Below are 14,864 nucleotides of genomic sequence, written 5' to 3'. Positions count from 1 at the left end.
TTAGGCAGAATCAGACCATTAGCCTCTCAAAGTTAGTACTGTCTACTCAGACGGGCATCGACTCTCCAAGGTCTGCAGCAGAGGTTTTGCATATCATCTGCTACCTGGACCTTCTAACTGGAGAGGCCAGGAATCGAACCTGGGACTTCCATCAGAATGCCATAGGCCCCCATCCCCTCTTTAAGGACTTCTACTCTACTTTATCTCACTGCAATGCTATATTTTCATGGCCTATCCATTTACTGCTAGAGAGGACTGGGTCTCTCTGGTGTGATCTTGCATTCATTTAGGCCAGGAAGAGAATTTTAATGTATTTATTGATGTAGATACTTATATCCCACCCTTCTTTTCTCCCCCACAAGGACCCAAAAAGATTTACAACATTATTTCCCCCTCCTCCATTGTATCATCCCAACAACAACCTTGTGGGGCTGGTTAGGCTGAAAATGAGTGACTTGGTCCACGGTCACCCAGCGAGTTTACGTGTCAGAGTGGGGTTTCGAACCAGGAGACTCACCAACTGATGCCCGTTGTATTTCAAGGACCCAGTGTTCGGTTGGTCTGATCCGAAGAGATGCTTTGGTAGGAACATGGACTATATGCTACGTGCAGATAAGCATCACTAGAGAGTTTCCACGTGGCTTAACATGCCACATAAATTAGTTATGCGTTGTTTCAGAAGATTTCAGCCGTATGCTTGACTTTATGCTTGTTTTTCAAATGTCCTGCTACCGTACCCTATTGTATCTGTTCAATGAATATCCTAACTGTTCTTCAGTACGGTAATTGCTCAGTGAATGTCATAGCTGTTAATTAAATTGTAGCTCACTTGCACTGTGTAATTTGCCTTGGATCTCAGTGAGAAAGACGGACTGCAAATGAATTATTTATTATTATTATTATTAATAATAATAGTAATAGTAATGATGATGATGATGATGATGATGATGATGATGATGATGATGATAAAGCCTTGTAATCTTAATGCCAGAACCAGACATCAGGGGATAAACACAGGGTCTCCAGCGCCCCCCCCAGGAGGTGGGGATTTGGGGGGCACTTGCATCCACAGGCAGGGCAAATGTCACTCTGTTCTCCACCCCCCCATGAAAAATGTAAATTTGAACTGATTTTCCTGTAATTTGCAAGGATAGCGGCATCACTTATATGGGCCAGAGGGTGGCAGTAGTGAGTAACTGAGGAAGGAGGCTTCAGGCCTCTTCCCATTCAGGCTTATTGCAGCCAGAACGGCAGATTTGTTTAAAAAAAATATTTTTAAAAAAGACAATGTAGGTAACAGAAGTTTACAAAAAGTAGTTTAAAAAAGTAAACAAGTAAAGAACAAAGAAAAGGGAAAGGAAGATAATATTAAATTAAAAAAATAAAGACTTCCAATTTTTCCCCACGACAAATACAGGTGTGATTACTAAGTCATCTCTAACTCTGTGGTTACAAAGCAAACCTCTCTTTTTCTATTGCCTACTTTCTCCTCCCTTTATCATCAAAACCACAAATCATCAATTCATTTCTCTTTGTTTCATGCAAAATGTCTATAAGGGTTTCGAGTCAGCAATAAATGTTTGGTGTACAGGTTAAGAGTGGCAGGACTCTAATCTGGAGAGCCGGGTTTGATTCCCCACTCCTCCACTTGAAGCCGGCTGGGTGACCTTGGGCTAGTCACAGCTCTCTCAGAGCTCTCTCAGCCCCACCCACCTCACAGGGTGTTTTGTTGTGGGGATAATAATGACTGTTTGGTGTAGTGGTTAAGAGCGTGGGACTCTAATATGGAGAGCCGGGTTTGATTCCCCACTCCTCCACTTGAAGCCAGCTGGGTGACCTTGGGCCAGTCACGGCTCTCTGGAGCTCTCTCAGCCCCACCCACCTCACAGGGTGTTCTGTTGTGGGGATAATAATGACATACTTTGTAAACCACTCTGAGTGGGTGTTAAGTTGTCCTGAAGGGCAGTATATAAATTGAATGTTGTTATTATTATTAGATATTGTTTTAAGGAAGGGTCCTTTAAGCATTACTCAGAGGGCCTATGTACTCCCCATCAATCTGGAAGAGGGCTGAGAGTAGGCTTCCCATTCCCCCGTCAGGGGATCCCCTGCCCCCACAGCAATGGGCCCGTTCCAGCTGAATTGGGCCCACGGGGGGGGGATTTAGCCCTTTGTCGAGCGTGGGAGTGCTCCTGGGTTGCCCTTTGACCCGTGTGATGATGTCACTTTTCGGGAGTGACGTCATCACGCACGCCAGGGGTGCGTGCATGCTGCGAGCTCGGGGAAAAACGCAGCAACCTCCCAGGGGTAAGTTCCAGTCTCCCACCGGGGGACTCAAGGGACCTGACAACCCTAGTTGAGAGAGGCCCTAGTGGCCCCTTAGCATATAGTATCACAAGCCTGCATTTGATCGGACGTACTCCCCGCCCCCCAAAAGCATCCCATAGGGAGAAATTTGAAAATACCACTTCTTTTCATGGCTGTCAACAGTGCCGTGTGTTACATCAGAATCATTTCAAGGACGTCAAGATAAATAAAGCAAAAGATTAATCCGGCTTCAGCCGATTCACTGGTAGATGTCCATTTTAATCAATGGGGCTGACAATGAAGGGCACTGGATTTCCTGATGTTTGGAGAACGCTTTGATTCCGGCACGTTGCTATCAAAGGGAATAAAGAAGCTATTCGAAGATGGTGGAGGCTCAGGGGTGTTTCTGCCTGCAAGGTGGGCAGTTCCAGGCACAGAAACTCTGCCAGAAAAAGAGGTTGGCATACAATTTGCTTGCTAGGATTACATCAAAAGACCCAGGCAGGAAAGTGGCAGAACTACAGTGTGATCCAGCCCGCCAGTCAAGATCCTCTTTTCAGGCTTAGCTCTCAGTGCCCACACCTGCTGACATGAGCAGGGCTTTTTGGGTGGTGGCACCTTGAATGCCCCCTTCCCTTGAGGCTCACCTGCTACCTACTTCCCTTTCTTTCAGGTGCCAGGCCAAAATGTTCCGCTTTACCCTGGCTTTTAAGGAAGGGGGTTTATCTATTTTAGCTGTTTTACGCTCTGCATAAGGACTGCTTTATCAATATCATTTTACTCAGTTCAATCTTGTTTTTGTCCTGTTTTTATACCCCGGCTTGTTTTTAATGCTTGCAGAAATGGATTTTTTTCTTTTGGTTTATAATGGCTGTGCTTAAAAGATTTTGTTGCGTTGTTCTGAGTTGTAAGACGTCAAATACATTTTCTGAACAAATAAGTCAAAAATAAATAAACTACAAACTAGTTCACAGATAACATGAGGACCTTGTTTTACCATGAAGAGGGTTGGTGCGTGTGTGCGCAGGCAAGACGGGAGCTGTTTTTTCCCAAGCCTCAACGCACCACACTGTTGCCCGCAGTTCTCTTCCCCTGTTTTGCATTGTTGTTATCATTTATCATCTAGTTAAAGATGTTTCACAAACGCTATCCTGAGAAACTTGGCCCTTAAAGGGAAGGACCATCTTTGCGGGGGGGGGGGGCAGTAAATGTCATGTCTGCACTTCATCCATGTCATTAGTTTAAGCTGAAGTTACAATGAGCCATTGCTGTTACTGTGAACCATTATTGATGCTGTACTTTGATGTCATATTGCCAATGCCATAAATTGCCTTGCTTTCACAGGCCGACTGAAGCCGCAGGTGCCTTACCTAACTGCTTTGAAGCTCCCAGAGCTTCTGACCTTGTAAACTATCCGTTCTCATGAATCACCGTGTTTCACCTTTAATCTTATACCTTCCTAGTGTCTAGACTTGATATGTAAACTATGTGAAGAGTACTCAAGACTGCTTTATGCCAAAAGTTATGTTTTACTGTTGGGAGGGGGGATGAGTAATTGTGCTCTATAAGAAGAATGGTTCACACACGTTTAGGTATTCCTGTCAACTTGCTTGTCTGCTTGCTTTTCTTCTGAGCAATCCTATGGACAGATCTGTGGATTTGATTTGATTCCTGCCTTTCAACCAAGATTGTGGATTTCTTGCTGTGAGGGTACAGGGGTCTATCTGCCATAGCCTGTCATCCATAGATTGACAATCTAGTTAAAGATGTTGTCGTGTGACAGCGTAGGCTCAGGGAGAAACATTAAGCCACTTTTATGGTTTTTCCATATTTTGGACAAAAATGTATTCATGAGCCGCTCCCCTCATCACATTAATGAAATGCAATAGAAACGTCGTCAAAATTGCCAATCTGCTTTCACATCAGAGAATTACATATTTTTACGTTCCTTCTTTCTGAAAGAACAAAAGGAACATTGCTGGCAAAGACAAGGTGGAGCTCCCCTCTTTCCTCCACAGGCCTTAGGTAAAAATAAGATCCCCACTTCCTGCTTTATTCAGCAATAAGGCACACCAGGTGAACAATAAACTTGTCTGCATTCTCATGTCTCCTTTCCCTTTAATTCTCAGGTCTCGAGCATCTTGGCTTAGGGTGAAAGAGCTTTGCTTCCCAGCTCCAAGAAGGAGCAAGTTTCAGTCAACAACTCTCTCTTGGCTTACGAGCATCTTTTAAAAATTGACTGACAGAACAGACTGGGTAGCCATGTTAGTCTGTTTGTAGCAGTAGAAAAGAGCAAGAGAAGAATACACCCCCCTTAGGATTGTTCTTACACACGAGGTGTATCTGAAGAAGTGAGCTGTGACTCACGAAAGCTCCTATCCTACCACAAATTTTGTTAGTCTTAAAGGTGCTACTGGACTCTGGCTCTTTTCTAGTGACAGACAGAAGCCAAAGAACTGCCACTACGCTGCCACCAAGTTGCAGTGGTTTGGAGAAAGCAAACCCTGGTTTAAATCTCTTCCTGTGGGAACAAAAATATCCTGGCCAATCCTGAACAAGTCGCAGTTTCTCAGCGACAGCTGGCAGCGACTTGGGAAGATGAATGAGGTAAAAATTATGAAGCAATCTGTATGCAGCTGGCACACTGCAAAGGCTCAAAAACCTTTACGCCACTAACGTAAACATGACTTGAAAAGAACAAGAGGGAGGACAAACTGTCCCCCTTAGGCGTGTACTTACACACGAGGTGGACTCGTTGAGGGTCAGAACGATGGCCTGATTTTCTGAGGGTATCGCTGACTCACACATGATCTGAAAGGGCAAAAGAAGGTTAAAATGCAGAGCCAATTGCCTGCTGGACGTGAAAACATGACCCACAACTGAAAAGTACATGGAACATCATTTGCTGCGATTCACCTTGTCCTTCCCGTTTCCCAGGGCCTTACCCCTGGCGCTTTCAATTTGAAAATCTCCCCCCTTTTCCTTCTCCCTCACAGGAACAGAAAATGCCTTATCTTCGCACACTTCCCCATTGGGCCCCAAGGCTACACAACACCCGCATACAACCCCCCCCCCAAATCAACAAATACCTAAAGCAGAGGGCTGAAATCATTGATAACATTTTTTTTAAAAAACACAGCTGTGCTTTACCTGGATCTGGGACAGAAACCAGGTGTGATTGCCTTTGTCAGCAGGTGGATTGTGCTGAGCTGGGGGGCCCTTGATAGTCGTTGAGACCGAGACCCCTGGGCTCGAGGGTGTGGCTTGTGAACCTGCATGGGACGACGGGTGGACTGTCGTTCCAGGTGTTCCTTCAGGTTTTGTGCTTGTGGTCGCCTGTGTTTCCTTGGATGGTGTTGGTTGCCCTGCGGCTGGAGCCACAGATCCCCCAGGACTACCGGCAGACTGCCCGTTCGCGGTGGTAACATAGCCCTGGCTTACAGCGGTGCTTCCCTGAGTCACTCCAGCATGTCCTTGAGACGGGGTGACAGCTGGGCTTGTTGCTTTCATTTAAAGAAGAGAGAAGCAGAAAGGAAAAAACAAACCAGTATTTTAAAATGTCATGTCCCCTCTCCATCCACACACTTTTTGGGACGGCTAAGATTTTCACATTGAGGGCAGGCTGAGATTTATCCACCCATTATCCACCATAGGCAGATCATGAGAGGGAGGGCGGGAAGGGTTACATTAGTGCTTACTTCTTGTGGCTCCATCTTACATGCCCAGGGTAAAGCTGATCACCACTTTTGGGTAAGGAAGCAATTTTCCCCAGGCCAGTTTGGCTAGGGATTCTGAAGGCGTTTTGCCATCTTGTGGGCATGGAGCAGGGGTCACTGGAGGGGCTTGGGGGGGTAGTTGTGAATTTCCTGCATTGTGCAGGGGATTGGACTAGATGACCCTGGAGGTTCCCTCCTATCCTATGACTATGATTATCACCCACAAGCCACTTTATATCAGGGTAGATCTTACCCCCACCTTCCCACTCCACTAAGCAAAGTTTGATGCATTCCTCCAATTTAAGGGGCTCTTCCGTGGCTCAGTGGTACAGCATCTTCTTAGCATGCAGAAGGTCCTAGGTTCAATCCCCGGCAGCTCCGAATCTGGCAGTCGGTGATGTAAAAGGCCTCCGCCTGAGACCCTTGAGAGCTGCTGCCAGTCTGAGCAGGTAATATTAACCTCGATGGACCAAGGGTCTGACTCAATATAAAAGGCAGCTTCGGGTGTTCATATATGGCTCCCGTGAATTCCATTGGAGGAAGAGCCCCTTAAAGTAGTTGGATTTGCTCTACTGTGCAGAATGCAGAATCAACATATGCAATTCATGTGATGTTCTCTGATCTCAGGGTTTGGGTTAAAAACCTTGTTGGTAAACAAAATGCTGTGCCCGTATATGGACTCCCAATATTTGTCTAAATAGCCTACTCCTGGACTATTTTAATGATTTTTTAAAAAATATTGTTGATTTTATGTTTTTGTGATTTTTATGTATTTTTTTAATGTTGTTAGCCGCCCTGAGCCCATTTGTGGGGAGGGCGGGGTATAAATCGAATAAAATAAATAAATAAATAATGGTTTTAAAAAGATCCCTGGTTTTAAAAAGGTTGGATTACTGTAACGCGCTCTACGCTGGGCTTCCCATGGGCCTGATCCGGCGGTTACAGCTGGTACAGAATGCAGCAGCGCGGGTCATTGCTGGAGCACCGGTGTGGGAGCATATTACACTGGTGCTATCCCAGCTGCATTGGCTGCCAGTGGAGTACCGAATCAGGTTCAAGGTTTTGGTGTTAACCTACAAAGCCCTACGCGGACTGGGACCGACGTATCTGAGGGACCGTCTCTCACCATATGAGCCCCGGAGGACTCTCCACTCTGGTGGAAAACATCTTTTAAGTGTCCCTGGCCCTAGGGAGGCCCGCCTGGCGTCGACCAGGGCCAGGGCCTTTTCGGTCCTGGCCCCGACCTGGTGGAATGCTCTGTCTTGCGAGACAAGGGCCCGGCATGATTTGCTTGCATTTTGCCGGGCCTGTAAGACAGAGCTATTCCGCCAGGCATATGGCTGACGCCGGGCAGTGCCCCCCCCCCCCGTGAAGGGGGGGTTAAACCATGGCCCCTATGCGAACACAGAGGCATGTATGAACCACTATGCAGCATGAACTGTAATATTTAATGTTTTTAAATGTTTTTAAATGTATTATTTAATGTTTTTAAATGTTTTTAATGGTGTTTGTATTTGTTATCCGCCCTGAGCCTGCGAAAGCGGGGAGGGCAGAATATAAATATAATAAATTAAATTAAATTAAATTACATGGAAAAGCATTTAATCAAGCACCTTAACCAGGTGAAAATGAGCAGATTCACAGATTAGACTGAATGTGAAATGTGGGCTCGGTATTTTTCAGCTTGCCTGACTCTAGGCATAGCTCCTCAGCATGGGACTGAGAAGGATCGAGGATTCTCTCTACAGACAAAACCAGGAATGGCAGCTGATACATTATGCATTTCTCCGTTTCCAAATGTTCCGTAGAGGAATACCTGCAGCGACGTTAGTTGGCTTCTGGGCCAGAGAAGTACTTGCCACTGACTTAGGTGACGTGCTAACTGACGATGTCGTCCCTGTTGTGCCGACAGCAGCTGAACTGGGACTCAACGCTGGCGGTGGCTGTGTGGCAGTTACACCCGATGTGGGCGGAGAAACAGGGCCGGGAGTGGTTGCAGCGGCCACATCTGAGGTCGAAGTCCTAACTGATGAAGCGGGCTTCACCGTGGTGGCTCCTAAAGACGATCCCGCTGGTGTGCTGGCGGAACCGGTGCTGCTTTCCTTCGGCGTGGTTGTTTCTCTGGGCCCAGTGGTTTGACTGCTGCTTGCGGTAGTCTGGGAGGAAAGAGTTGTACTTGTCGTTGTCGGTGTTCCTGGCGCGGCAGCGGTAGGCGTGGTGACCACTGTAGCTCCAGAACTTTGGGTTGCTGAAGTCGTTCCCAGACTAGTAGACTCTTTGATGGTGGTGACCAAAGCAGTGGTGTCATCAGCATGCCCTAAAGAGACCCAGAAAGTGAGGGGCATCATCGAAACATTTCTCCGGTCCCCAACTCTTGCCCCCCCTCTCCCTGCATCCTCTTCCAGTCACTGCCACCAGCCCGTTCACACACGTTTTCATCTACTCTTGGCATGTTCACACATTCAAGGCATGACCCAAAGTGTTAAATGAGCTGAAAGAACACTCCCCACTGAAATTTAGGCCTTTTGTGCCCCTATCAACGACAAGGTTGCTTTTCAAACATGCGGGGTCATAGCGTGAGGTTGTGGCTCAATGACAGAGTATCTACTTTGCCAGCATGAGGTGCCAGATTCAATGCTTTGCAGAGTTTACTAAAAGAAGATAGTAGGTTATCGGAAACTCCTTAACCTGAGACCCCAGAGAACGACTGTCAGTCAAAGGAGACAACATAGACCACCGTTCTCCATTCTGAAGAAGTGAGCTGTGGCTCACAAAAGCTCATACCCTACCACAAATTTTGTTAGTCTTACAGGTTCTACTGGAGCCTTGCTCTTTTCTACAGCTACAGACAGACTAGCCATCATGATCTAACACAGACCTTAATAGACAGATGGATCCAACTTAGTATAAGAGTTTCAGGTGTTCACTTGTGTTCGCAAGCATCTGGGGACCAAACAGGGTTGCCAGCTCCAAGTGGGGAATTTCCTGGAGATTTGGGGGCAGGGTTTGGAGGGACCTCAGTGGGGAATAGCACCACAGAGTCCACCCTCCAAAGTTGCCGTTTTCTCCAGGCGAACTGATCTTTGTAGTCTGAAGATCAGTTTCAATTTTGGGAAGACTTCAGGTCCCATCTGGGGGTTGGCAACCCAAAGCGCATGTTGTCTCAGGAATCTGAGCTTGAAGAAGAGTTCTGCTCAACTTTAAACCTGGGCTCTGCTGTTTTTAGACACCGGAGGCACAGTCTCCATTCTGCAGCCCCGTTCAGACTTTCGGAATCTGAAGATGCAACATGCGGAGAGAAAGGACAACGGGCACATCCTGCTTCCTCCTCCACACAAAGAATCCACGCGGATCCCCAACTTCTAAATACAACTTATGTTTCTTCTTTGATGGGTGCCCGACACAGTTCGTAACATAAGGGAAGTACTAACTAGCAGTGGGAGCTTACCACAGTGCACCATAACCACTTGATACGCTAGTCATCCATGCATTCTTACTGTTGAGGGGAATTTCAAAACTCTCCTACTTTCCCAGCCTTTTGACCAGATATGGCAAGAATTCTCCCTGTCTCTTGGAAGAACGATACAGATAACAGAACTGCTGAGAGTTGGGCTCCAAAGGTTCCCTTCCACTAAAGGTGGAGGTCTACCAGTGGCTATCAGCCATCAAGGGAAACACCACATTCAGAAGCAGTAAACTTCTGAATATCGGAGACAACATCAAGGGAAGATCTCAGCCTCTATGCTGTTATTGGTCTTCCATAGCAACTGGTTGGCCACTATGAGACCGGATACTGGACTAGATGGACCAATGGTCTGATTTGGCAGGGCTCATCTTACGTTCTTCCTCTGATCCCACCAGAGCAAGAATCCAACCCTTCATTGCAATTTTTTTGTACTCATTTATCCACGAAACCTTTATAAGCTTAAAAACTTCTACAGCACCTTCAAAGGTAGGAGCAATAGTTTTAAATGAAAAGATATGAAAGCACGACGAAAAGAGACAGAAAGTAACCATAAAATGTCATGCAGGAGGTTATTTTTTTATTCCTGGGTCAGGAAGCAATTTTCCCCAGGCCAGTTTGGCTAGGGATCCTGGCGGTGTTTTGCCATCTTCTGGGCATGGAACAGGGGTCATTGGGGTAAGGTGGTTGTGAACTTTATGCACTGTGCAGGGGGTTGGACTAGATGACCCTGAAGGTCCCTTCCAACCCTATGATTCTGTGAAAATGTCGGCTGAAAGGCAATTGTGAATGAAGATGAGGTGCAAAAAACTCTTTCGAATTGTCTGGAAAGAGGAGGCAAGGTGAGTCTCCCATGGAAGGGTCTTCCACAGCTCTCAGGCTGCTGCCAAGAAGGCCAAACTGGTCTCTTTGTGTGACAGAACCCAATGCAAGGGTACGAGTGGCTAGTTAGTAGTAAATTCGTCAATATTGGTCTGCCTTCTTTGACCATCCGACACCTAGTGAAACTATGCTATATTATTCCCTCTTGACTACTGGAGTATTGAGCCACGTGCTGGCAATGTAGTGATGGAAATCCATTTTTATTGACTTCATTATACCTTGCCCTGGTCACCAATGGGGAACCCAAAGAGATTTATATCATGCTTCTTAATTTTATCCCCACAACAACTCTGTGAGGCGGGTGAGGCTGAGAGAGTGTGACTCGCCCCATGTCACTCAGGAAACTTCCACAGCAGAGTGGGGGATTCGAACCTGAGTCTCCCAGATTCTAGCTTCTTTAACCACTATACCACACTGTCTCTCCATGATCCCAATGTTATGTGTGCGCTTTAAAAAAAAAATCTAGCCTTACAACAGAAGCCAATTTCTTCTATAACAATTACAACTACTACTACATTTGATTTATATACCACCCTTCAGGACAACTTAATGCTCGCTCAGACCGGTTTACAAAGTGTGTTATTATTATCCTCATGACGATCACCCTGTGAGGTGGGTGGGGCTGAGAGAGTTCTGAGAGAGCTGTGACTGACCCAAGGTCACCCGGCTGGCTTCAAGCAGAGGAATGGGGAATCAAACCCGGTTCTCCAGATTAGAGTCCACCTCTCTTAACCACTACACCAAACTGGCTCTGTAGAGAACCAGGACAAGAACTTTACCTTAAAGCCTAAGACCAGGTGGCTTAAACAAGAATAAGGACACACTTATCTATTTATGGCCATTCTGGTCAATTAGAGTAGTAACAAAGCAAAGACCGGAACTGCCCTTCCCTTCCGCCTCCACCTACATCCAAGCCTCTCACCGGTGCCTGCCCGCAAGTTCACTCCTTGCCCGAGACCCTTTCTTTCCTATCGAGATAACTTCCTCTCCCTTCCAGCCACCTTGGTGACACAAAGCTTGGGTTGGCTCGGAGTCTATTAATAGCGAGAAAGGGAAACGCCAAAGAATAGCTGCGGAAATAGAGAGAGAGTCACGCTCCATTCAGCCGGGTGGGTCCCAAGCCCTTTTGCGGTGTCGTTGGCGTGGAGCCACGGTAGCTCAGGAGAAAGACTGGGAAAAACGACAGCCAGGTTTCTGGGGGCATCCGAGTCTGACTTGGAAATCCTCGTTTCCCCTCTGCAGCCTTTTCTGATTAAGTGGGGGCAAGGGGTTAATTTCATCAAAGAGTGTCGGAAATCCAGGAGTCGTTTTCAAGGCAAGAGGCTCCTTCCACTTTAAGAGGCAGTCTGTGCTTATAAGGGGGTCCTGCGGCGGCAAGAGGCTGTTTTCCTTGTGCTATGAAGGAGCCCGGTGGTGCGGCAAAGTTTCCCCGTCTTTGTTTTTCCAAACTGCTTTTAAAAAAATAGGTTGTTTCTTGTCTCAACCGACTATTGCGAGAATTTGCCACAACACCGAAATTGAGATTATGATAAAGCAAAACTATTCCTAAAATTAAACTTGGTTTATGTGCATCATTCCAAAAATTCTTCCAGTCTTTTCCCTTCCTCACATTGTATGTATATAACCAGACCACAGAGTCATAATTACACAGCTATTTAGCATTTGATTTATTTAGCTCATGTTTTTAATCCACCCTTCCTCCAAGGAGTTTAGGGCAGCGTACTGGGTTCTGGGTTCCCCCCTCCTATCTGCACAGCAACCCTGTGAGGTAGTTGGTTGTTGTAGATTTTCCGGGCTGTATGGCCATGGTCTTGGCATTGTAGCTCCTGACGTTTTGCCAGCAGCCGTGACTGACATCTTCAGAGGTCACAGCTGCTGGCGAAACATCGGGAACTACAATGCCAAGACCACAGCCATACAGCCCAGAAAATCTACAACAACCAACGCCCTCTGGCTGTGAAAGCCTTCGACAATATACCTGTGATGTAGGTTTACTTCATTTCTATCCCAGCTTTCTCACCAATGGAGACCCACAGTGGCTTATATCATTCTCCTCTCTTCCATTTCTCTTGGATAGGCCAAAAAGAATGAATGACCCAAGGTCATCCAGTAAGTCCAAAACTCTAACCATTACACCAGACTGGTTCTCCAGGGCTCTCTACAGCACCCTTGAATAATCAAAGTGCCCTGCATACATTATATCGCTGTAATCCCTACAAATGTAAGCTAGGTCAGCATTATCTCAACTGGCAGTTCCAGTGAGGAGTAGGTCCCCTGCAAATTTGGTGAAATTCGGTCAAAAATACCCCCTTAGGCCACCAAATTGAGTTTCCATAGGAGACAATAGCTGAATTTTACCAAATTTGCTGTGTATCACTGAACCGAACTGGGGAACGAATTCAGTATTCGGGAAATTCTGAATTCCCCCCCCCCCAGTTCAGTACTACCGAACCCAAATTTACCGATTTTCCCCCTGTGCACGCCCCTAGTCATACCAGTCTGTTGTAGCACAAACCAAGTGGTATCTGACATTCACCTGACGAACTAGGCTTGCTAGCATAACGAACTTGATCATCTTCCTGTTGCCACCAGACTCCCGTTTGCTATCCTGACCCTCTCTCTTCTCATTTCAATGGTCATTCTTCTCTACTTGAAACCTTCTCAAGCAATAATCCACAGTTCTCCAATGACGTTTTAAAGGTATTTTAAAAAAACATTTTATAATTGTTGCAGGCAGCCTTGGGGGACCTTACAGAGAAAAGGAATAAAATCTTAATTCAAATTCCTCTTATAGAAATAATCATATAGAAACAAACGGTTTCCTTTTTTTATCATTTGTTGACTCAAATTAAAAATTTGGCACATGCCCTGGAGGCATGATTGCCAATTCTGGGTGGGGAGATCCCTTGAGATTTGGGGGCGGATCAGGATTTTGGGAAGAGAAGGAGCTCAGTTGTGATGTGAAGCCGTAGGGTCTACCTTCCAAAGCTGCCATTTCCTACAGGGAACTAATCCCTGTTGTCTGGCAATGAGTTGCAATTCCTGGAGAACTGCAGGAGGTTGGCAAACCTATCCAAAACACCAAGGTATGCTTATGATATTCCATGAGACTTACTCTCAGGAAAGTGCCCTAAGGATTGCCTAGTTAGGAAGCAATAGTAAGCAGGTCGACTCAGAAGTAAGCTCCATCTTATTCAATGGGGCTTACTCCCAGGGAAGCGACCTTAGGATTGCACCCGTAGTCTTCCTAAAAATTATACAAAACGCATGTCACATTTTGTATGTTCACCAGCTCTTATTACACGTGATTGACTGGCTGAAATTCTTTTTAAGCAGTTACTCCAGTTTAAACTCACTGAAATCAATGGGGTAACTCTGCTTAGGATTTCACTGTTTGTACTGTGACTAATACTGCAATCCTAAACCGAAATATACCCTTCCAAGTTTAGTATTATTATTAAAAAAATTATTACTTTATTTATTTATTTTATTCTATTTATACCCTGCCCTCCCCACAGATGGGCTCAGGGCGGCTAACAACATTAAAAGATACATTAAAATCACGAAAACATAAAATCAATAATAATTTTTTAAAAAATCATTAAAATAGTCCAGGAGCAGGCTATTTAAACAAATGTTGGGAGTCCGTATACGGGCATAGCAGATGGCCGAGGGCAGCCCCAGAAGAAGTGGTGGTCTTAGATGGAAGAAGGAGGACACCCGCCGGCACTCAGTCGAAAAATAATAATTGGGCTTATATACTGCTCTTCTAGACAGATTCGTGCTCCACCCAGAATGCTGAACAAGTTAGTGTTATTATTATCCCCACAATACAGCTGGGGATGAGAGGAGTGGCTGACCCAAGGCCACCTACTGAGCTCATGGCAGCAGTGGGATTTGAACCAGTATTCACAGCCAAACCACTTAGCCACTGTGCTACAGCAGCTCTATTTTTTATAGTATTGCATTGTAAGGGATGAAATTTTCTTTTCCCATCCTATACTAAAGAATGTTACGAGAAATTCGAAATAAAGGTTTTGAACAAGGTATTAAAAAACCCAAAGAATCTTTCCTCAATTAACAAGGCTGCCGAGATCTAATGAGCAAATGATGCAATACTTCCTGATGTGTACTTTCAATACACTTCAGGATTTGGACCAAAAATTAGACTCCTCGCTTGTCTTTTTGACATATTTTCAAGACTGATTATAGGGCTTTTTTTGTAAATTATCTTTGGCTTGGAGCCTGCAACCTGAACAGCAGCACTATCCTCTAGCACGACAAGGTTTCCGCTAGAGGAAGGCTTCTTAAGCCGGCGGAAAGGCCATCTATCAGCGCAAGACAGAAACGTTAAATAATAGAAGCAGAAAGCGGAGATCCAGAGAGAAACAGATTTCTCTGAGCTTGAGTCAGTAAGCCCAGCCACACAGGGGAAGTTCAGCCTCTTCCCCCTCCATTTTTCTGACTTTGGGACCATTGGGAGCTTCCAAGCGTCA

At 45.8% G+C, this 14,864-nt stretch overlaps 1 protein-coding gene across 3 annotated transcripts in view; it reads right to left on the bottom strand.

Annotated features, from left to right (window-relative positions):
• Positions 1-14,864, bottom strand: part of PODXL (podocalyxin like) — an 81,986-nt gene that overhangs the window by 25,916 nt on the left and 41,206 nt on the right. For all 3 annotated transcript variants that reach the window (XM_054989356.1, XM_054989355.1, XM_054989357.1), the window contains exons 2-4: positions 7,840-8,340; positions 5,458-5,810; positions 5,047-5,118 (exon numbers count right to left, since the gene is read on the bottom strand). In XM_054989356.1, the coding sequence (XP_054845331.1) occupies positions 5,047-5,118; positions 5,458-5,810; positions 7,840-8,340 (926 nt within the window). The remainder of the gene's footprint in view (positions 1-5,046; positions 5,119-5,457; positions 5,811-7,839; positions 8,341-14,864) is intronic.

The sequence above is a fragment of the Eublepharis macularius genome, chromosome 9 (genome assembly GCF_028583425.1).
Source record: "Eublepharis macularius isolate TG4126 chromosome 9, MPM_Emac_v1.0, whole genome shotgun sequence".
In the NCBI taxonomy this organism is placed as follows: domain Eukaryota; kingdom Metazoa; phylum Chordata; class Lepidosauria; order Squamata; family Eublepharidae; genus Eublepharis; species Eublepharis macularius.
This window is presented reverse-complemented; position numbering and strand designations above follow the sequence as displayed.